This window comes from Aedes aegypti, chromosome 2 (genome assembly GCF_002204515.2).
Source record: "Aedes aegypti strain LVP_AGWG chromosome 2, AaegL5.0 Primary Assembly, whole genome shotgun sequence".
Lineage (NCBI taxonomy): Eukaryota > Metazoa > Arthropoda > Insecta > Diptera > Culicidae > Aedes > Aedes aegypti.
In genome coordinates this window covers 407,091,944-407,114,349 of record NC_035108.1, presented here as the reverse complement: position 1 = coordinate 407,114,349, position 22,406 = coordinate 407,091,944, and the positions used below count along the sequence as shown (strand labels likewise).

General features: G+C 40.7%; 1 protein-coding gene across 1 annotated transcript in view; it reads right to left on the bottom strand.

Moving 5' to 3' along the window:
* Positions 1–3,736: 3,736 nt before the first annotated feature.
* The window catches only part of LOC5573815 (protein Wnt-1), a 57,621-nt gene continuing 38,951 nt past the window's right edge, over positions 3,737–22,406 (bottom strand). The window contains exons 3-5 of the mRNA XM_021847307.1: positions 15,504–15,802; positions 6,205–6,521; positions 3,737–6,130 (exon numbers count right to left, since the gene is read on the bottom strand). Of these exons, the coding sequence (XP_021702999.1) occupies positions 5,824–6,130; positions 6,205–6,521; positions 15,504–15,802 (923 nt within the window). The 3' untranslated portion in view covers positions 3,737–5,823. The remainder of the gene's footprint in view (positions 6,131–6,204; positions 6,522–15,503; positions 15,803–22,406) is intronic.

The window sequence follows — 22,406 nt, the reverse complement described above, 5'->3', positions numbered from 1 at the left end:
GATATATGTATCTTTCAAAATCTTGTGAAGAAGTTCAAATATCTTGAAAAGGCATATATTCTACATGTCAAAATATGAGGTTGGTAAATGGCTGGGCATGGCGTACCATTGGGACTTCGCGTACCTGAAGAAATAAAATAGACCCCTCTGTGCGGTCCTTAGCATCCTGCTCAGTAACTCCTATACCTACCTCCTCGCGGTACCGGCCGGGGTACGAGTAACCGGTGGGAATTTTGGTGGTATGCTGACAGGAAGGCTTTTGCTTTTGCTTCTGCAAACCTGGAGCGCCTGTACTCCATGTTAGGAGCGGCTCACAACAGCGTCAGTTCCCCATGTCAGGGCCAGGTCATCATCGTCCGAATGCCAAAGAAGGGGTCTAAGCTAAACTGTGCACTATGGCCCTCCGAATGATCCGCCGTGAATCTTGCGGGTTGGTGTCAGGCCCTGCAAGCCAGCCGTAAAAAAATTAAGCAACGTACCCATGTAACCACTAGCCCGCTAATTCGCCTTTTTGGGCTTATAAGGCTATTGTGCGGCCAATATAGGGCATGTAAGCTCTTTAATAGCCTATATTAGTACGCAGGGTGATTTATAGTGCCATTTGGTAACTTGGGTATAATCAACGAGATAATACGAACCGGGACAATCGTCGAAGATCACAGCGACGTAAAGGGACATTCGTAGCACCTACTTCCAGCACAGCCCTCCATACCGATAAACCTGGAGATCACCACAGCAGACATAATCACAAATCGACCACGTTCTGATTGATGTACGGCACTTCTCCGACATTATCGACGTCAGGACCTATCGTGGCGCTAACATCGACTCTGACCACTATCTGGTGATGGTCAAACTGCGCCCAAAACTTTCCGTCGTCAACAACGTACGGTACCGACGGCCGCCCCGGTACGACCTAGAGCGGCTCAAGCTACCGGATGTCGCAGCGGAAAACGCGCAGCACCTCGAGACTGCATTACCGGAAGAGGGTGAGCTGGAGGAAGCCCCTGTTGAGGACTGCTGGAGAACAGTGAAGGCAGCCATCAACAATGCATCTGAAAGCAACGTCGGGTACGTGGGACGGAGTCGACGGAACGATTGGTTCGACGAGGAATGAAGGCAGATTCTGGAGGAGAAGAACACAGCACGGGCGGTCATGCTGCAGCAAGGGACCCGGCAGAACGTGGAGCGTTATAGACGGAAACGGCAACAGCAGTCCAACCTCTTTTGGAAAAAAAAAACGCCGCCTGGAGGAGACGGAGTGCGAGAAGATGGAGCAACAGTGACGGTCTCAAGAAACACGTAACACCTATCAGAAGCTTAACAACGTTGATAGGCGCAGGGTGTACGCACGAGCCTATCGATCGCAAGGTTCGTGGTTGAGTTCCAGGTCGCCGTGATTTTGTTTTTCAGATTTCAACTTCATAAGGTAAATTTTTATAAGGGATTCCTATGTTTGTCAAAAGTCCTTTTGCCTGAGTGTATTGGAAATCCTTGGAACCTCTGGAGAAATTTTCAATTAAATTCCCCGAGGAATCCCTTTGGAATTCCGTTAAGTCTTATGGAAATTCTTAGTAGAATTTCTTGCAAAAGAAACTTGTGGCGCTCTTCAAAAATGACAATATATTATAATATAATTCTTGAAATGGTTCTTGTGAGAATCGCTGGAGGCGTTCATGAAGATATCCTTGTAGGTATGCCAGGAGGAATCCCTGGAGATATTATTGAATAAAAAAACAGGAAAATTTCCTAGGAATCCGGAAACTAAATCCTGAAGGAACTCCATCCGAAATGTTAAAGAAAAGCCTTAACGAATCTCTGTGGACATTCCATAAGCAATGGCTGAATTGTAATTTTTTTCGATGTATATTTTTGGAGCTGAACTTATTATCGGCGTGAGAGTATGAAATCGGCGGCGCGATGTTGATCGGCGTGACGGCAGAACATAGGTTTGGCGCCTCTACCGAAGGTACGTGTAATACCGTTTGTCGGACCGTTTTCGTTGGTTGGCATCGATTATTTTGGCCCATATTTCATACTTACCATCTGTTGTTTCATATCAGACAGACTTGATAATACTCCTCAACATCACCAGAGTTCGGTAGAATGCTCTAGAGTAGGGTATAGTTTGTGAGGTAGTCAAAAAGTACAAAGCAGTGGGACAACGAAAAATGCGCGAGGAAGATGTGACTCAAAACACAACGGAATTATTCTATCTAAACAGAGCGTCATTTTTACTCCGCAGGAGCCGTTTTGTTCGGACGGATCACTCAAAAGTTTTTTTTCCTTACAAATGAGATTGAGTCTCAGAAATAATTCTCGCATTTCGACGCACTCTCATTTGAGTCGTATAAAGATTCGTGTTGTGATTTATGAGATCAATTTTACTGCTCATGAAAACCTCGTAATCACCTTATTTTTGCATCGCCCAGGAATTTCTGTCAAGCCTGGTTTCAGGCGGGGCACAATTCAGTAATGAGAAATGAATCATGACAGATAATGCAATAACATGGTTTTCCAACGGAACAGATTAGATTGACACGTGCAATCCCAGGCCCGTCCCTTTTCTCGTACTTTGTATTTGTATCTTTCATAGCATTTTGCTAGAACCAGAGACGAACAAAAAAAAACATTTCCCTTCGCTTCCATTCTTTCATCTTTTATAGCACGCCTTTCCTTACGCTTGATACATAGGCAATCTGCTAACCAAACAGCAAGCCTCTCTGCCACAATTTTATCACCCCACACCTTCCCACATGAACTGGCGTAGACGCAGTGGTATATATGGTCAACTGTTGGAGCTAGTTTATTCAATTTCTCTCCCTTCTCCTCATTGGTCTGCATTCTGACGTGGCAGGCGCCACTGTTGCCTAAAAATAGAAGATCACCAGCACTTATACATTGAGGGTGTCTGTAATCCCAAACATCCAACCGGGTGGTTCTTTGTGTAAGTGAAGCTGATCTGGCGATACTGGAGTAGCAACCACGGGCGACCAATCAAGCTCAAGCTCGGGAAAACCTCGTAAGCACCTCATTTTTGCATCACCGAGGAGATTTCGTCAAGCCCGATTTCAGACAGCATACAATTCAGTAATGAGAAATGAGTCATGATAGATAATGCAACAATATGGTTTTCCGACGGATCTGTTTAGATTGGCACATGCCATCCATCGATTATTAAAACAAACGCATAATAAAAAGTCAACTTGTTGGCAATCACTTTGTCACGGTTTTCTAGTTGAATAATGTCATGCTCACTACTATTGCCTAGAGGTGAACAATGCATGATTATCTAAAAAACAGTCCCACATGGATGATCCCAGAGGATATTTCGGATTGTTTTCGCACAAAACACCAACTCAGAATCGGTTTCGATTGTCATGAAAAATTTCATTTTCTATTTTTCGAATCTGTGTTTTCACCAATATTTTTTTTTCTGTATCAACATTCAATTATAATATGTAAAAAATACAAAAAAGCGTGTTAGATTTTCGTTGCGTTATTTGTTGCTTTCGTTAGTCCAGCGATTGTTGGCAATCGAGGGATTTTGTTTTGTTTTGCTCACTCTCACATTCGCTCGCTCTCTCTCTCTCTCACGTATACTCATCTTAAAACTGAACATCCATTGACACGGTCGTCTATCTAACAATGTATAAAAGTGTAAGTGTATGGTGTGTATGAATATGACAAAAAAAGCGGGAGACAAACATCCATTCTTATGTGCTATTAGTTGCTAACTAAGTAGGGAGCCTATATTTGTTGCGTTTCGCGCTGCTAAAGACGAAGAGCAACACATTTCTTTTGTCATCTCTAGAGTTAAGTAGTTAAAACCGAGAGTGTTCTTTGAAACATTACTATCACTTGTGTACGACGCTGCAAGAGCTTCTGCTGTGTTCTTTGCTTCCTATATGTACAGTCGAAGGCAGAGGGGGACTTCTCTTACGTTTGTTTCTATGGGCACTGATCCAATCGAGAGAGGAGTTAATAAGTTACTAGTTAGATCGAGACCAATCAAGCACTTAAGGGGGGGTTTAGAGCTCACTTATGGCGACTATATTTACAATGTTGGAGGGGGCTTTTGATTAGATTGTTCTATTTTGATCTTTCTGTTAAGGGGCGTTAAGGGACAAACACTTGAAGAAGATAACCTTAATCGATATAAACAATAAACAGTGATTCTGTCCGTCACAGTATGATGAAACTGGGAAAGTTGGTTACGTTTTAGAGGATTCGAAAACGGGAGTTTTTGTTGAAGGGAGGAATTTTCGGAAATCGTTTCATAAGAGTGAGATTAATGATCTCGTTTGAACCAAGTTCGAGGGAAGTTCAATGTTTCGATGTTGAAAAAGTTGTGGGCAAAGAGTTCAAGGACTTTGATCGTGATCCGTTTGAGGAGAAATTCAACAGTAGCCGTCCTCTAGAACCTGGGATGGTATATGGATCCAAAAAAGGATAGCGTCATCGAGATGATAAGTGATGAATACTGATTGAATTCAACCTGATGCGTTTAATGTGCGAATGAGATAGAAAATCGGGATCACGAATCAAAGTGGTTGTCAAACTTATCGCCCACAAGATTCGTTCGAAAGCTTTACCTCCAACAGAAACTGATTCTAGCGAGATCACTTACCTCAACAGACTTACGATCAGCAGCCGAAAATCAGCTCTTCAACAAAAACGCACGTTCTCAAATCCGATCCTAGAATAGTTATTTTCTGCAAAATTAGTGCCTGCACTGATATTTCTACTAAACAGCTGTAAATTTTGAAAACAAAGCTATCGTTCTTTCTCGCTTTCTCTCGAGGCAAAATTGTTTTAATTTCTATCAGTCTTTCGTTTGATTGTTAGTCTGTTACTTTTTTCGTTCCACTATACTCTAAAACATAAAAAAATATTAATTTGCATAACTTAGTAAAATTCGTTGCTCTTTCTCGTTCTGTACAATTCTTATCCTAAACAAAACAATCTTACAATGCGTTATAATAACTGGGATCTCGTTTTCGCTTACAAAGCTACAAGGTCAATGCGTTTTCAGGTTCATCTTAGTCGCTACAGTTAATCAAAAGATTAAATAGACATTTAATACTGAAACAGTTTTTCGCTTTCTTTTGTAATCTGTTGCTTCACCACATCTAGCTGCTTTTCGAGTAAATAAATACTTAGGTATATGATACACTTCCACAGACGGGGAAACAGGTTCAAAACGGGCAAGGGGAGACCTTCTTCTTAGCATTATTTTTCTCTTGCGAACACAAAAAATAACCAAAGAATTAAGTACCAAGCGAAAATATATAATATTTTTGGTTGTCAATTTAGTTAATTAAATAATATATTTATAAAAAAAGAAGCGGAAATATTTACAATTTCTTCTTTGTCTGTCCGCCTGGTCACCTCCGTGGATTGATTTCAGAATCTTAATCTGGGCTCGGTTTTTATCTTAAACTTTTTCAGCTACTCCCAAGAGGAGGGCAGGAATTCCTCACAAGAAAAAACTACAGACGAACGCTCTCGCAAGGAGGCCTAAAATGTCATCCATTATAACTTAAAACAAAAGTCGAATATTTAAGATAAGGAGATGTTCTCGTTTTTCTCGTGTGTGCTTCGGTTCCCACCGCCGCGATGTGACTGGAAACTGGACTGAGGCGGTCGCGCGACTGACCTCCCACCACCACTGCCGCCTCTCCCACGCCACCCCTTTTCGGTCAACCCAGGTCTCAAGATTATGATTCAGAGATCAACGCCACGCCGACGGACAAACGTGGACGCGAAAAAAGAGCTTTCGTCGACGTTTTTTTTCGTTCTTCGTTCTCCTTCGCCGTCCCCTCACAGACATGTGTGAATAATCTTCTTGGTTCGGCACAGCTTACACTTTACCTCGCAGCACCAGTGGAAAGTACAGGCGCACCTTTCCACCACGATGACCTCCTGCGTCCGGTAGCCTCGGCCACAGCACATCAGATCACACCCGTCGACCCCTATCGAGGTGTCGTTGCACTGGCGGCCGTGCGTTCCCTGAATGCCCAGCCGAGGGTTCCGATCGCAGAACCCCGGCGACGGTTCCAGATATACCAGGTCTTTCGTACCGGGCGGTTTGTGGTCCGGATTATGCGGCTTCAGCTGGAAGTTGTACCTGTTGATGGAAGAAGGAAATTCGAAAATCTTAGTTAGCAACTTGGTCCACCTTTGGAAATCCCCGAAACTCACCGATTGATCTTCTTCTGCTGGTGACTCCGGGCGTGGATCGAATTGCTCGAAACGCTGTTGGGTCCCCCGGGACTGCTGCCGCCGATCTGATTCTGCGCCTTGAGCCCATTCGGGTTGGCCCGGTTCGAGAGCGTCGCCTCGTTGACGCTGGTCCGCAGGCTGTTGCTCACCATGACCCGGGAGGCGCCATCGAAGCGATCCTTCAGCAGATCGCCCACCACTCGGAAGCTCGGCAACCGCATCCAGCAGGTTTTGACCGTGCACGAGCCGGACATCCCGTGGCACTTGCACTCCTGGCGCATCTCGGACTGAACGTGCTGCATATGTGAAAGGTAGAGGGAGAGAATGAAATTGATATCATAAATCGTCGGAAGATAATTTACGATCGCGATGTGGTGATCTCAATCGTGGGGCAGGTTAGAGTGATGAGCCGATCGTCAGGGATTAGAGGTGGTTCATGCTAGGATTTCTACATGGAACCTCTAATCAAGCTAATTTTAGCTTTTTTTGACTCAATTTGGCTGTTCCGTAGGATTCCCCCGTGGAAAAAAAACTAAATGCAGTTAACTCAAATTTGAGTAAAAAGAGTTTTTTTTTTTTTGATATTCTGATCTCGCCGTGTATTATAGTGTTTGACATTTGGGTGAATCAAAATCATCTTGTACGCAATACTGTTTCGATATTAAGAGATTTATATTTCAGTCGAAAAATGGCTTTGTTCTTATCATTGCCAACGTTTCAATCCAGTTTCTGAGGTCTTCTTCAGGGCTGAATAGGAATCACCCTTGAGAGGCTGTCCAAGGTTTCATGAAGGGAGGTTCATCAATCTAAGCAGTCAGTGCGTGTGAGGTAAGGTCAGCTGCGGGGAGATGAAAATGACAGCTGGCGAGTTGACTAGCAGGCTAGATGAATTGAAAATTTTCTCCACATTCCTCAGGGAAATTTGTCTTGTTTTTTGTTTGACATTATGTAAACAGCAAATGTTTTGATGCTTAAGTGTATAAATGTTTGTGAGACATAACTTTTTCAAGCATCCTCCAACCAAAACAAACTCGCTCTGATAGTTAACAATTGCGGATGTAGTATTCTGACAGAATGAACTGCCTCCCTTTTAGATACCTTGAGGTTATCCATAAACCACGTGTAGTGATACTTTTCTAAATCTATATTCTTTATGATGACTGAGTTTTATCACTTTAAAATTGTAAGCAGCAAAATGAACATGGCTGTTAAAATAAGTGACGGGCTACTTAGCCTTAAAGGCACCCAATTGCGATGAATGGCAGAATACGGTAGGTAAAACACATTCACGGAAGCTCTACACCCAGATGTTTACGAAACCACGTTGCCTCGTTATGGATGATGAGACGTATGTAAAATCAGACTTCCACAGCTCCAGTTTTTCACTGCTTGTCATAAATTCGATGTCCCTGAGGACGTTGGAAAGCAAAAGTAGTCAAAGTTTTCAAAAAAAATATATGATTTGGCAAGCAATTTACTTGTTTGGAAAGCGGAGCACCCCATTTGTGATAGCTGGAACGGACAATGGGCAGGTATACCTGAAGAAATGCCTCTAAATGCGTCTACTTCCTCTTCTAAGATCACATGATGGTCCTACGATTTTTTGGCCGGATTTGGGCACGTGCCATTACTCCAAAGTGGTACAAGGAGGTAAATTTCGTGCCGAAGCCCCACGAACGCACCGGAACTGCGACCAATTGAAAAGTACTGGGCCACCATGAAGCAGGCACTTCGGAAGCATCATAAAGAAGTGAAATTGGAAGAAGGTAAGAAGAAAAAATGGACTCCCTCGCAAAAAAAGTTGATCCAAGTGTTGTACAGGACCTTATGAGCAGTGTGAAGAGAAAAGTTCGCCAAATATTTGTGTGTATCGCAATTTGTTTCCGTACACCCTTTATTCGTGGCACTTTGCTTGGAGACCTATATACCTCCTCTTTCCTCGAGGTCAAGTGGTTATACAAAAATTTGTATGGACCTTGATCTTTGGCCAGACTCCCTAACCACGTAATTTATGAACGGGCTCTGAACAACTAAATCCAAAAATAGGCAATTGATAATAATAAACGCTTTTTGCGACTGAAAGCAAAATTCTACAATAATTGTACAAAGGTCCAAATTGACAATTTAGCAGGAAAAAAGTATTTTCTCTGTTCACTACGATTTTGGACGTTCGATGTCTTCAGAGAGTTATTCGTAATTTAATTTTGAATCTTTTTAGAAAAATGTTGAATAGAGTAGCCCTTATTAATGTATAAAGTTCGACCTAAACTTTGTGATACAGACAATGGAAAAATATATCATTGACGCCATCTAGCGGAAGAATTCTCAATCAGAATCTTCACCGCCAGATATTCCTTCATTCTTTGAACAGCTTTTCCGAAGACACCAACCTTTCAAGCTGATAAGGATTTTAAGATACAGACAATTGAAGATAATTTGTTACAAGCGCCACCTAGCGGATAAATTCTCATTCTGGCTCTTCACCACCAGAAAGCCCTCAACCTGCCGAATAGCTTCCCCGGAGACATCAACTTTATCAGCTAGAAGTTCTTGAGGTAAAGAATATTGTAGATTTATTTTTAGTAGCGCCACCAAGCGGTTGAATTTTCAAGTAGACTCTTCATCGCCAGAAAGCCCTTGATCTGCTGAACATTTTTGTCAAAGACAGCATCTGATCTGATCTCCATCTGATAAGGAACTTGAGAAAAAGACAATGGGAGAAAAATCGTCACTAGCGCCACCTAGTGGAAAAAAATCTCAATCAGAATTATCATCGCCTTGTCCCTTATATGCTGAATAACTTTACCAAAAACATCAACCTTTCAGCTCATTTTGGATGTTGAGATATCCGTTTGAGGGCAATTTTTGAACTGCCGTGTTTACGCTTGTTCCTTTAACTAGAAAAGATCTCCGCCGGGTCAGGGGGATGTCTCACCCAAGGATTGTAAGACCAACTAACCTTTTTTACTTCAACAATTCATTTAAAGTTAATTGATCTACTAGTATCCTAGTTGAGATAATTTAAAAATTCAAGGTTCGGCCCGGGATTTTAAGGTTTAAATACTGGAGAAATGCTTGGAAGAACTGCAGGAGTTCATAACTGACATGCTGGGAAATGTTCTAGAGAAAGTTCTGAAAGAACTTCATAAGACATCCCAGGTCGAACTTATTTTTGATCTCTGGAGACAGTTTTAGAACAATTCCTGGGAGTAACCTAGATTGAATTCCCGAAACAGCTCATATAAAAATATGTAAAAGAATAACCGAAAAAATCGGATTAGGTATTCTTGTAGAGTTCTCTGGAACAATCTCTAACTTTTCTTATTTTCAAAAACTTTTGAGTTATTCATTGTTGACATTAATTGAAGAACCTCTGAAGAAATCTTTTAAAGATCTCCTAGAATATTTTTTGGATAAATCGGCGCGATAATTAGTAGCAACATACTTGAGAGAAATCATGGAATAATTTATGTGAAAGTTTTCTGTGTAATTTTCATTGAAGTTATTTGTTGAACGAATAATCAGAAACAAATTAGAATAATCCCTGGAGCAGTGCCTGCAAGTAATCGAGAAGTAATCTCTGGAGAAATTCCTGAAATTTTTCCTTGAGGAACCTTAAAATAAAAGTTCCAAAGAACATGTGGAATAGGATTGTGCTACTTGTCCCTCCAATGCCATTTCCCCGAACGTCAGTTACCGGAATGGCCCTTTTCCGCGAATGCCATTTTCCAAACCGCTTCCCTGAAAAGTCATGCAGATCACAAATGTAACAGAACAATTTTAGCGTTACGTAATAAATGTACGCTGCCTAGGGCGTTTGTTCTAATTCTTACCTAGATACTTGCGTAGAAAAAATCTAAGAGCAAAAAACGTTGTTGTTTAAATAACTTCTGTGGCACTTACGTCGAATTTGCGAACATGGGCAGTATAACATTAAGTTGTAAAACTAGTAGTGTTAATCTTAACTAAATGTGGGCTGAGCTTCGGAGTCGGATGATTTTTGAAATCCTGTAGGTGTTATGACTGAAATTTCAAAATATTCTGCCGAAAAAAAACCTGCCATGCCAAAGTGAAATATGGAGGTGCCCAATTAGTTTTTTATCTTATGGGATTTTGTAAATAATTCAATCAAAATCTGTAAATGATCCATATACTTTCAGAGCATAGAAACCTTGATATTAAGATTTCAAAGCAGCAATAATGTATTTGGGAAAATCTGTTCAAGTACAATAAAAATGATAAGTATGTGACTGTTAAAAAATATGTAAATGTAAGTTTGCAAAACAGTAAGTTTTTCAGAATAGGATTCGAAATGTTCGCATAAGTTGTACAATATTTTAATACAGTGACCGGCACAAAAAAAGATCCACTCTCAGTTTATTATTGTGATTCTTTTGAAACTTATTTTTATTTCAGTATTTCATGTAACAGAATAGTAAACTTCCAAACTTCATTTTTTCATAGAAACATCATTGATTTTTATTAAAAAGAAAATTTAAAAAATCATATCGCATTATACTTAGGTTTTTGAGTATGACAGAAAAAAAGATCCACTTCATGTTTTTTTTTTCACAAAACAATAACAAAAAAAATCAAAACAAATCATTAGTACTTAATATGACCTCCTTTGGCCTCAATCACCAACTGAAGACGCTTTGGCATGCTTTCGACGAGGTTTCGGAGATGCTGTTGGTCTAAATCGTCCCAAGCCTTTTGCAGGGCTGCAAAATACGCCTGTTTATTTGTAACACCAGTTTTATCCGCCTTGTTGTCAAGTATTGCCCAGAGATTTTCAATGGGATTCAAATCGGGGCTCTGGGGTGGCCATTCCATGGATTTGATGCGGGTTGACCGGAAGAATGCTCGTGTTTTTTCGCCGTGTGTTTGGGGTCGTTGTCTTGCTGGAAGGTGTTATTATTCTCCAGTCCCATTTTAAGCATCGATTCCTCCAGATTCTCACACAATATGTCGATGTACTCTTCTGCCGTCATAATGCCGTTGATTTGGGCCATGTTTCCCACGCCAAACCACGAGAAACAGTCCCAAACCATAATGTTTCCACCGCCATGCTTCATTGTTGGTTGGAGATGTCTATCCTGGAGCCCCTCATCGCTCTTCCGCCAAACTCTTAGTCGCCGTTTCTTGTTGAAGAGCTCAAACTTTGACTCGTCTGACCAGATGACATGCTTCCAGAACTCCAGGGGCATGTTGATGTGGTTTCTGGCGAAGAGGAGTCGTTTATGTTTGTTGACCTTGCTGATCATTGGTCGCTTTTTAGCAAAATAGCTCTTCAATTCCCGTTCTGCCATGCGTCGTCGAATAGTACATTCGGAAATCGTCAAATCTAACCTTTCCTTAATCGCACGCACGGTTGTGCGTGGATCTTTCTTGATTTGCCGGATGATCAGGGCGTCGGTTCGCGCACTGCTCTTGCGTTTTGATCCTCTTCCCGTTCGATCAGCAACACTTCCGAACTTTTGGTGCTTCAGTATTATCCTTTGCACTGCGCCACGGCTCACTCCAAACTTCTCCGCTATTTTTCGTTGTGATTGGCATCACGCAAAATAAGGTTTCGGATCTGCATTGAGATTTTGCCTCCGCCCATTTTTCCACAGATTCCACAGCTTCAAAATCAATTCTTTTGAACACTTGCAGTTGACTTAAGAGCTCTACAATTTATGTTGTCGACAAACAAAAACAATGAAGTGTCAAAACTGGGGGCTCACCAACGTAAATTACACGAAAAATTAATTTTACGGTAGTGGATCTTTTTTTCTGTCATACTAAAAAAAATAAGTAAAGAGTAAACTTATTATTTTTTATTTTTCGAAAACAAAATCAATCATGTTATTATTCTGAAATGAAGTTTGGAGGTATATGTGACTTTTACATTAATTGAAATTATGATAAGTTTAAAAAAAATCACAAGTTTGTGCAAATTTCGATATATGCTTGGGGTGGATCTTTTTTTGTGCCGATCACTATATAAGATTTTTTTAGAAAAAAAAAACTATTTGTTTCGCATATAAAATTTGGAGGATTTAATCCATGCAGACCTAAATGAAGGAAAAAGAACTAAAACTCGAACTTCTCAGCAAATAATGAACGGATTTTATTTTTATTTTTTCAGTTTATTTATACACATATCTAGTTTATTAGTTAAGCAGTTAAGTGACCATAAAATCTCGGGAATATTCATATGGCCGGAATTATTCTGGTGGATCTCAGGGTCAGGTCGGATTAAAAGTGTACTGTACTTCTGTACTCCGGACCATGTTCAATTCCCTGGGACGCCTCAAGTTAACTTTGAAGCGACCAATTTGTATTTAAGCTAATGGAAATGCATTTTTATGAACTTATATGTTTGGCATCTTCTTGTCGAGAATTGAAAGGGTGAGGCTTATTTTCCTAAAGTTCTCCAAATCAAAAATTCTTGTGCTTCTTAAAACTACATACTAAGAGAAACCTCAAGTTTTGAGCCAAAACTATTAAGATTTAGAGGGGTTTCCTCTTTTCACATTTTAAATCATTTTTGTTTGATCAATAGAAGTGAGTTTGATTAAATAGAAAAGTAAAAATGTAATTCCTGGCAAAAAAATCAGCAATTCAAAGATATTTGATATTTTTAAATAAAACATCATATTTAACTAGTTTTTGTAAAATAAGTAGGTCAAAACAATTTTTTAATTGAAATCGATGTGTAATAGATGCTCACAGTTTCAAGACTACTGAATGAGCTTTGAAAGCATGTAGAAAGATATGGAATCGAATGAGTGTTAATGAAGTTAAGGTTTAAAAGATGCATGTTTTAAGTGAAAGGTGGGAAAATTTGGAGAATACTACTTCTGACTAAAACTTGCTTTGATTTTAGACAAATTTAAAACTCTGCAAACTTTTAGTAAATGTTATTTTGAAGAAAATGATGTCAGTGTAACTCCAAAGATAAATCATCGGAGTACGGCTTGGAGCCCCAACTCCGCTGGAACAGTACTCAAAGCAGATCATCGACCCAGCATGGGGTCCCATCGTCTCTTCTTCAATAATTTACTGCCACAAGAATGCTGCCCCGTTTACAAGTTCATTTCCTCCGCTGTGCGCACGCCTGAGTAAACAGCAAAAGGCTCCCATCGATTGAGATCCTCCTGCTGCAACCCCTCCCATCCCCCTTTTCAAAGTTCACAGCAAATCTCAGATTTATGGCCACATTAAATACCCATTTATTTCGTTTTCAATTCAAATAAAATCCTATAAAAATCAATTAAATATCATCATCCGCTCGAATTGGCAGGATTTCGCATTCTTCCATACAGCGTCGTCGTAGCTCTTCGCGCCAGGGCAGTAAAGCTTAATCCTGCTCCAGTACCGACCCGCTCCATACACATCGCGCTCATCTTACGGGACCCCGGACTTGGAACGGACCGTCCGATTTCCCACAGGAATCTCACCTTAATTGCTGCTGCCGTTGGGAGCAGCAATAATAAAAGATTGGGATCTATTCACCTTCAATCCGATTTTGATGTTTCTTGGGGGAATTTGAAGATGCTCAATAGATCTTTATGAATTTCAATGCAAAAGTTTCTCAAACGTACCCCTCAGATAACAACTTCGAAATTTGGTGCCTTCTCTCCAAGAAAGGTAAAAACCATAAAAAAAATCTAAAGCAGTGAAATCGAAACCACTTCACACTAATCCCTGGTCTTGCGTTCTTCGTCGGCATGTCATACCGTGTGTGCGATCGCATTCGGAGTCGGGACTTTGCCACCGCACAGTTCCCTAAAGTAGACCAAAAATTGGAAAGAAAAACAAAGTTGTTTCTAATTCTTTGTTTTTTTGTCTCTGACAAATTTTCTTGTTTCATTTTTTGTATAGTTTTTGAAGAGCTATGACTTTGCTCAAACGATTTTGTGTCAAGCTAAGAAAATTGATTTCTTGGTACATAGCGAATCAGGCCCTAGAGGTTTAAAAAATATTTTTGCTATGCACATTTTGGCATTATCAGCTTTCGAAAAGATTCAGGAATCATCAGAACTTTTCACACGTTGATGAGATGAGATTATGTCATATTTTTGGCCAACTTGTGTAAGAAGTGCACCCACTATGCACCGTCTCGCCATCGCCACCCGCTGCAACAAACATCGTGATCATCCCCAACGTCATCCCATCGGCTAATATGTCACTTAATTACAATCACCACAAATTAATAAAATTCATAAATGATTTCATTAGGTCTTTTATCAGCTGTCAGCGAGAGCATAATATATGGGGGATTCTCTTTTCGTTTCGAATCCCCGTCTTTTTCCTCAGTTTTGGCGAACCATGGTCCTCCGCGGTGCCACCCAAGGAAGCCATCAGGACAGGCGTGCATGCTTTCGTGGCTCACGCGAACCCACCACAGAGCGCGCAGGGGGATTAAAACATTTATTAATGAAATTTTAAAAGTATGGCGAAATGGGTTTTGCGCCAAATGGCCGGCCGCAATTTGGTGGTTGGTAGCCACGAAGACACGGTTATAAATAAGTTTTATTTATTTGATTGCTGGTTTTGTGGGGAAAGGGGACGAAGAAGTGGGGGGTCCCCGCGCAGATCAATAAGTTTGGATTTGCTACTTGTGTGGTAGCCAAGTCGAGAGTGAAATTATCTGGAGAAGGATTTAAGTAACGTTTTATCGGTTGTGGTAATTTGAAATCATGATTACAAGGCTGGTAGCGTCTTGATAATAGGAGCTTTAGATATAGCGTACCACTTGTCTTGAAGTTACTCTAATCTGTCCAACATTAAAACACATTTCCATTGAGAAGTTGAAAAAAGTGATTTCAGTGAACATTTTTCTATAAAAAGAGACTTTAGAGATCTTTAATTGAAAATAAAGACATTATAAAGAACAGCGCTGCAACTATGAGAAAGAATTTTTAGCTGTTTTTAATTCTTTCTCTCATCACTCAAACCCTGCCGCTAACGGTCAATCGAAAAAAAATACAGGAGTAGATATTACTTCTCGCGTAACTTTTTGATAGGATCTATCCAACATTGAGAGGCTCAATTTGTTTACGTTCTCTTTAAACAAAAACTATACCATATGAACCTTCTCTGATGCGTTTTTTAAATGAAACGCTAGCCAAGGACATTGTCTTTCAATCCATAGTTAAAAAATTCTCAAAATCCTTTAGTATTGCACTGCTATGATCGAAATAAAGCGAGACAAGAGAGAATCTCTAAATGCTACATAAATCCTTTAGAAAAGTTCAGAGCGAAACCGAATTTTAAAATCCGAAACTTACCGCTCGTCCCGCTTCGTTGTTGTGCAGGTTCATCTTCTCTCGAAGCGTTCGCCCTCGCTCCCCGGTGTCCACAAATTCCCGCGAGAACTTGAACCCGAACCCGATGTTGTCGCTGCATCCGCCCCACTCCCAGTCCCTCACGCCAGCCACCGCACCCATGGTGCTGGCCTGCGGTGCCCTGCTCTGGTGCGAGTAGTCACACGTGCAGGACTCAATGGATCCTTCGCTGCACGCCCGGGCTATACTGTGCGTTACGGCGGCGCTGGTGATCGCGTAGATGAAGGCCGTCTCCCGGCAACCTGGAATTGGAGAGAGGGGAAATTCGTAAGTTACGATGGTTAAGCAGTTTGCCGTGGCCGGCAATGGTAGTTGCCATGCTTTTTCGGATATATGTCGTTACCGCAGTTTTCCAGCACCCACTGCCCCCTAAAAGTTTGTAACATAAACCCAACTAGACACGTCCAAACGGCCGACAGACCCACTACAAGGGGTCTCGCTGTTCCCTCTGATGCTTCCTGGTTGGATCACGTTTGTGCAACCTACCGCACCCGGTCTTAAAAGGCGAATTGATTTCGTAATCTGATCAAACCCTAACTGTGGCATATTAGTGGCCTCGAGGTCCACGCACCGCTCTAATTATATTGATGGGTGTCGCTTTCAATCTTCGTCCGCGCCGCCGGCCGCCTCGTGCGGAACATCTGTTCCGAAGGACCCCACACACCCGTTGTTCGAGTTCCTTTCGTTCGCCACCGCATTGAACGATCCCAGCGAGAGAAAGTCTCGTGCAAGCACCGCCGTAAAAGAAATTAAGTCATTATTCATCACCGGAGAGTCCCTGCGAGCAGCAGGGCTTGGTCGGGTGAGAGCGAGGTGGGGGATCGTGGCGTGCGCGCGCGATCCATTAGAGAGAATGCTCTCTGCTGCAATCTCGGGCACACGGTGCCCCCGCTGTATCATTAATTAATGCAGCTCTTTTCTTTGGATGGGCGGGAAGGAGGTGGTAGTGGTGCAAGCTAGACGAGGTGGAAAATCTGCAGCGACCTAGGCGGTTGTACATCTGGACCCCGGTGGCAACCAGTAGTAGTAGTGGCGGCGGTAAATTATAATAATTGTCGGAAAATTAATGGCAATTTAGTCAAACAGTTATAGCGAACTTCTACTGATTGATTAAGTAAACATGCAGTATTAAATGGCGAGTGGCGTTTTCTGTGAGGGTGGAGGCCGAGATTGTATGGAGCGGGGATTTGAATCTGGTTCTAAATTTCAAATGTCTTGTCTTATCAAGACAAGTTGGTAACCTGTTGAAATTGTTACTTGGGAGGTTAGCCTAATGTGATGATAAAGTTCATATTTTTCGAACATCTAGGGTGATGTGCTAGTATCCATTCTATTAAGCATTGATCAGTGAGAACTGCAATTTTCCCAGTATTGCAGTGAATGATGCTGATACAAACCGATGCCAAACAATTCTTTCTCAAAACGGCTTTAGCATTGTACAGTAAAATTTTGATAAATCTTGATGTCTTTTTGGAAATAATGCAAAGAAAATGCATCTTACCGTATTCTCAATCCGTCGTATCGTTTTCAACTCCGTCGCAATCAGTTTCCAGATTCGTCTCACAACTTACGGCTCACTGTGTGTATTAAGTGGTTAAAACACAACATATCAACGCTATAATAAAATGTTTTACTAGAATATATAGATCTACGGGCATCTCCCTCAATTCCTTCAGCATGATGCAAACTACTAATTTCCTATGAAATTAATTGTTCGTCATCAAAATTCAGCCCATACATATGAACACAATTCCTTTTGACCGTACAATTATAGCATTTGCTCACAGTACAGCGAAAACAACACAATCAAAGGAACCATATTTTTACGTCGAGCGTCGCGCACACATTGATGCGCACAAGCTTTTTTTCTCAGTACGACGGATTGAACTTTGTTTACATTCTCAATTTTACGCGGCGAAAGAGGAAATTTCGTAGAATTTGGTGATTTGTTGAAGTTTTGCGGCGTGTGATTGGAATGAAATCCAGCAGTGAAGAAGTACGAAGGTTTTCCATAGTGAAAATAAGTGCCCACGGAGGCGGGAAGAAACTTGTGTTGGAAAGTGGTGTGGCTCAGTCGATCGCTAAGCATTTCTCTCAAATCGTGTTCGTCCATGCGATTTCGGTGGAAAAGTGCAAAGTGGATAATTGAACTGAAGCTATTTATCGAAATACAGTAGTTTTATTGCATTTTTGGTGTACAAGTGTACAAACCATAACAGCTTTCACAAAAGTACACTTGGATAATGAATCTAAGTTGCAGGTAAGTTTAAATATCCGCCGTAGTGGAACATTAAAGTTTGATACGACGAATAGTAACGCTTACGACGAAGTAGAACAAAACCCTACCAAATATCTTATTCCTCTGATCAATCATAACTGTTTCCAAATGCGGTTCTTTATTCTGCTTCAAATCCCCGATATCGAGATAGGTTATTCGAGAGAGATTAACCAGCCAATTCGGGTTTCTTCATTGACTTCAACTGCCAGGGAGGGGTGAAAAATTGTACAAAGCAGAAAAACAACACTCCACAACTACGGTGCGTTGTGTCACCAGAGAGCTTCCTTTGTGAGCGGTTTGCGTCTCAGGTTCGTTCCGTTCCTCAATCCCCGTAGACCGGAGAATTAATCCCGAGAAAGGCGGCCTCCTGATGCAACAGGATCCCTGAGTCCTGGCGAGGCAGTCAAACGCTTAATTGTTTGTTATTCCTATTGAAGGTTGTGTATGTACACTTTGATGTTGGTTTTTCCCCCTTCTGGCAGGCCCTTGAACGCGCGCGCACAATCGTCAATTTCCTTAGCCGGATTCGTAAGTGGCTCGATTCTTCGGCTTCGGCTTGTCGAAATGAGGAAGAAGCGAAAGGAAGCACCCATTTGACGACGTTTAACGTTTCCTTTCTCTGTCCGGCTGTCATCGAACCACTTGAGAAGACGTTAAAAAGTTTTTTTTTTGCCTTTATGGTTGAGATTCGGATTTAGGGACTTCGTACTGCTATTTTGGAGAGTTTGGTGAAAGAACCTCTAATAACAGTAATAAAATTGTCGTTGCGTTCTATCCAACCGTCTGGGGACAGAAGTTAGGCGGCCTTATCTGGCTGCCAAAGTGCGGCAATCTGTAACATATTTTTGCGTTTCACTGAACCAGGAAGGGGAAGCATGTGAGGGTCTGCACCGCCACTAGGGTGGATGCACCGATTTTGGGGAGTCTAAGAGAAACTATTTCTTGAAAATGTATTGTACTGCAAAAACGTCAAATGAAAGTTTGCCATTCATATACTAAAACTGATCAGAAACATTTTTTGAGCATTCAAAGATCTACCATGTATATGTAATTAACTACACGAAAAATAATTCATCCTAATTTTCTTTGTAAAACTGTGTAGCTATGGGTATATAACCCACTAAGGTTACCATTAGTACTATGACCAAAACCGGTGCTTCTACTCTATTGCCACCCTACCAGTGTGCGTAACACGAGATCGCCAACGTTACACAAGATCTGACATTGGAGGAATCATGTGCGCGCCTAGAGGCGACAACGGCATAACATCCATGTGGACGGGAATCGTGTCTAGTGTGAAAATTATCAGTTTTCTGAATCCGAAAACGTGAAGGGATGCTATCGGAGATCAACGTGCGCGCGGTGCGTAGGAACAACCAACCAACCAACGCAACACAATGCTGCCGGATAAGCTCTACGATGATGAGTTGACATTGAAATTGGCTGCGCAGCAAGATGATACACTCTGGGCCTGGACGAGCGATTTGCGTAGGTCTAGGGTTTACAGTACAACGTAGACACATCGTCGCGCAGCTCAGCTATTCGGCGTGACCACAATCCTACGCAGTGCCACCACGTAGCGACTCGATTCCGGCGGAAAAGGTTATGTAAGTTTGTGTGGTGCTTTGCAAGGGCAGCTGTTGAATGATAATGAGGTGAGGAGTTGTGAGTAATTCCTCGTATCTGGAGATAAGAGCAATCGAGCCTGATGAGTTTATTGGGGAGTAAGGATTAACTCGAACACTTGCCGAAAAATGAATTGAAATACGGAACAGTTTTCAATAGGAAACCGTAATCTTGGCACTTCTGATTCATTTCGGTAGGGGGTGTTTCAAAGTGCTTCTTATAGAAAACTTTCAAACAATTTGTGCGAGAAAAACTAATCCCCGGAGACAGTACAGCTTGGAAACTTTGAGGAATTTCTCATTCCATTCCATGAGAAACCTCCAGCAAGAATCTTAAAGTTGTCCTGAGAGGTATTTCCTGAGTGAGCATAACTACACTCAAAATAAGACCTTATACAAAAATTGTGTTGATGCGTTTAGAGAAAATGTAATCATTTATAACAGAAAAGTTAAGAAATCATTACAAATATTTCATCCATTCTTAGAACTATATTTGCTGACTATGTAAGGAAGCTTTACAGTTTTTTTCAATGTTTTCATAATTGTAATAAAACCTTGCTGTCACTGAAGGGTGTACTGCAAATGATCAAAATTCAGAGAGTGTAACAGTTTATGAACTCAAACATTTCGTAGCACATCGCAATCGGAGAGCCCTATGAATGTTGATGTTCACTCTCTCACTTAGTTCGTGACGAGAGAGCGTTAAGGAGTAGCAACTCTCACAGACGATCGACATCAAACAGAGAATGTGTATGTCTTACTTTGCAATTCATTATCTGCTACAAGCGCTGAAAGTCATGCGGGTTGTGTAAATGCAGGTGGATAGAAGGAATAAAATTATGGCTCTTGAGTGAACGATCGCTGAATTTTCCAAGGACTGGGCCGTTTTGAAGCTAATCAGCTTGTTTGAAGATTTCCTGCAGCATTTCAAACAGCTTCTTTATCAACTTTTAAAATGAACTTAAGGCTCTAATAAGAATGGAGCATTTGTCAAAAATTTTACAGCCGTTTTCTATCGGGAGGTCAACAAATCACAAAAAAAAACAAGAACCTTCATTGATCTTTATTGACAAAATGACATCCGGAAGAAAACTGCCTTTTTCGATTTTGCAAATGCACGATTCTTAATAGAATCTAAACGATTAGAGCATAGGCGCCATTTGTGACGAAGTTGGGGGCAAAGACCTTCCAAAAACCCAAGTTGCAAAACAAAATCGATGCAATCCACCCAAATTTGACACTTTCGTGTGAAAGCATTTACTTGGAAAACATTACATTTGGTTCAGTTTTTAAAAGCATTATCCCCCCAACTACGTCACAAGTTTGCGTCAATTTGTTTGAGTAATTTCATTGAAGAAATTACAGAACAAATTCTTCGAGAAACCTCTGGATAACATTTGAATTGATCCTAAATAAATCTGAATTCCTGAAGTATACCCTTGAAGATTTCTAAGAAGAATTTCTTGAGAAAGTATACAACAATGTTTGAAGATGTTGTTAGTGACATTTCTTATCGATACATAGTGAAAAACTTTTCAACAGTTTTAGCGTTGCATTGAAATGAAAGAAAGTGAGAGAGGAGTGAATCTGTCATTGTTACATAAGTAATTTTGAAACGTTATATCTTCGAATCCATTCCATCAATAATCTTTATTGTAACTCCACGGAAGATAAATCTTGGCAAATTTCCGGTTGAAGTCGTGGTAGTCGTCCTACAAAACTAATTCAAGTTATCTTTTAAGAAGAATCGCCACGAATCACACTCTGAAGACATTAAAAAAATGTAAGAAGAAAACCATTGCTTAAAACGATGATGACATTCAGATGCAATGTGGCGATTTGATATGATGCTTGCCTATCAAAGAGAGGACTTGTACGATATGTAAAGTTACAACAAATATCGAGATACATTGAAAGATGAAGTGACAAGCAGAACAAAAACCAGGAAAGTTCATACAAAAACGTAACTTTTGTCAGAGATTTGAGAATGAGGAACAAATAATCGAGATAAAGTTGGCACGGTGTTCGTGAAAGTCATCTCTATTGCAAGCGGGTCCGCCTTTTTATTGTTCGGAATCGAGCAATGTGAAGGGACCCTAACCAAGATTAAGGCGTGGTTCAGCTCGAGTGCTTCACCAACCTCATTGAACGAAAAGCTTTTTTTTGAGAACACAAACTGCTGATCAGAGAGAAGAATTGCATCTTTTGAAGTAACACTGGTTTGTCAACTCACCTTTTTCTAGTCTTCATGTTGAAGTATTAAAAACAAATACGTAAGGAATCCATAGAGGAATTTCTTAAAAATCTTCTAATGAATGTAAGAAACAATAATTCATAGTTTTGTTTAACAAAAGAATAAACCAATGAATCAATATTGTTTGTGTAATCCCTAGGCAACTTCACCATCTCAAACTTATGTCAAATATTCTTCAGGAATCCACGGAAAATGAAGGAATTCTTTGACAAGTAAGCCGTTTGTTCATAAAAATGCCTCTTGATTTCCTAAGCAGAATCATCCTTCAGAATAGTCAAGAATCTAAAAACAAAATGTGGATATTTTTTAGATAAACAGGTACCTGGAAACATAACAGAAATCTCAGTAATAATGTATGAAATCATTATCTAATTCAGCACCATCTTAATGCTGTTTTTTACAAACTGAAAAGAAGTCTATCATGCGATTTTATATAGGTTATGATGTAGTCTAGCTTCTATGAGATGGAGTTCGGGGTGAGATTTTTAACTTCAAAAATTATTTTACTCACCTATTCTACGCAAGAACGATCATATTTGTATCATAACTCTCGCAGTTCTGATATTCCTTAAATTTAATTTAAAACCTAACTATGCGAAAAATAAACATTCAATCGATTGCTAACAGTCTAGTAGAATAACTTTTGAAGTTAAAAATCTCACCCTGACCTCCATCTGATAGAAGCTAGA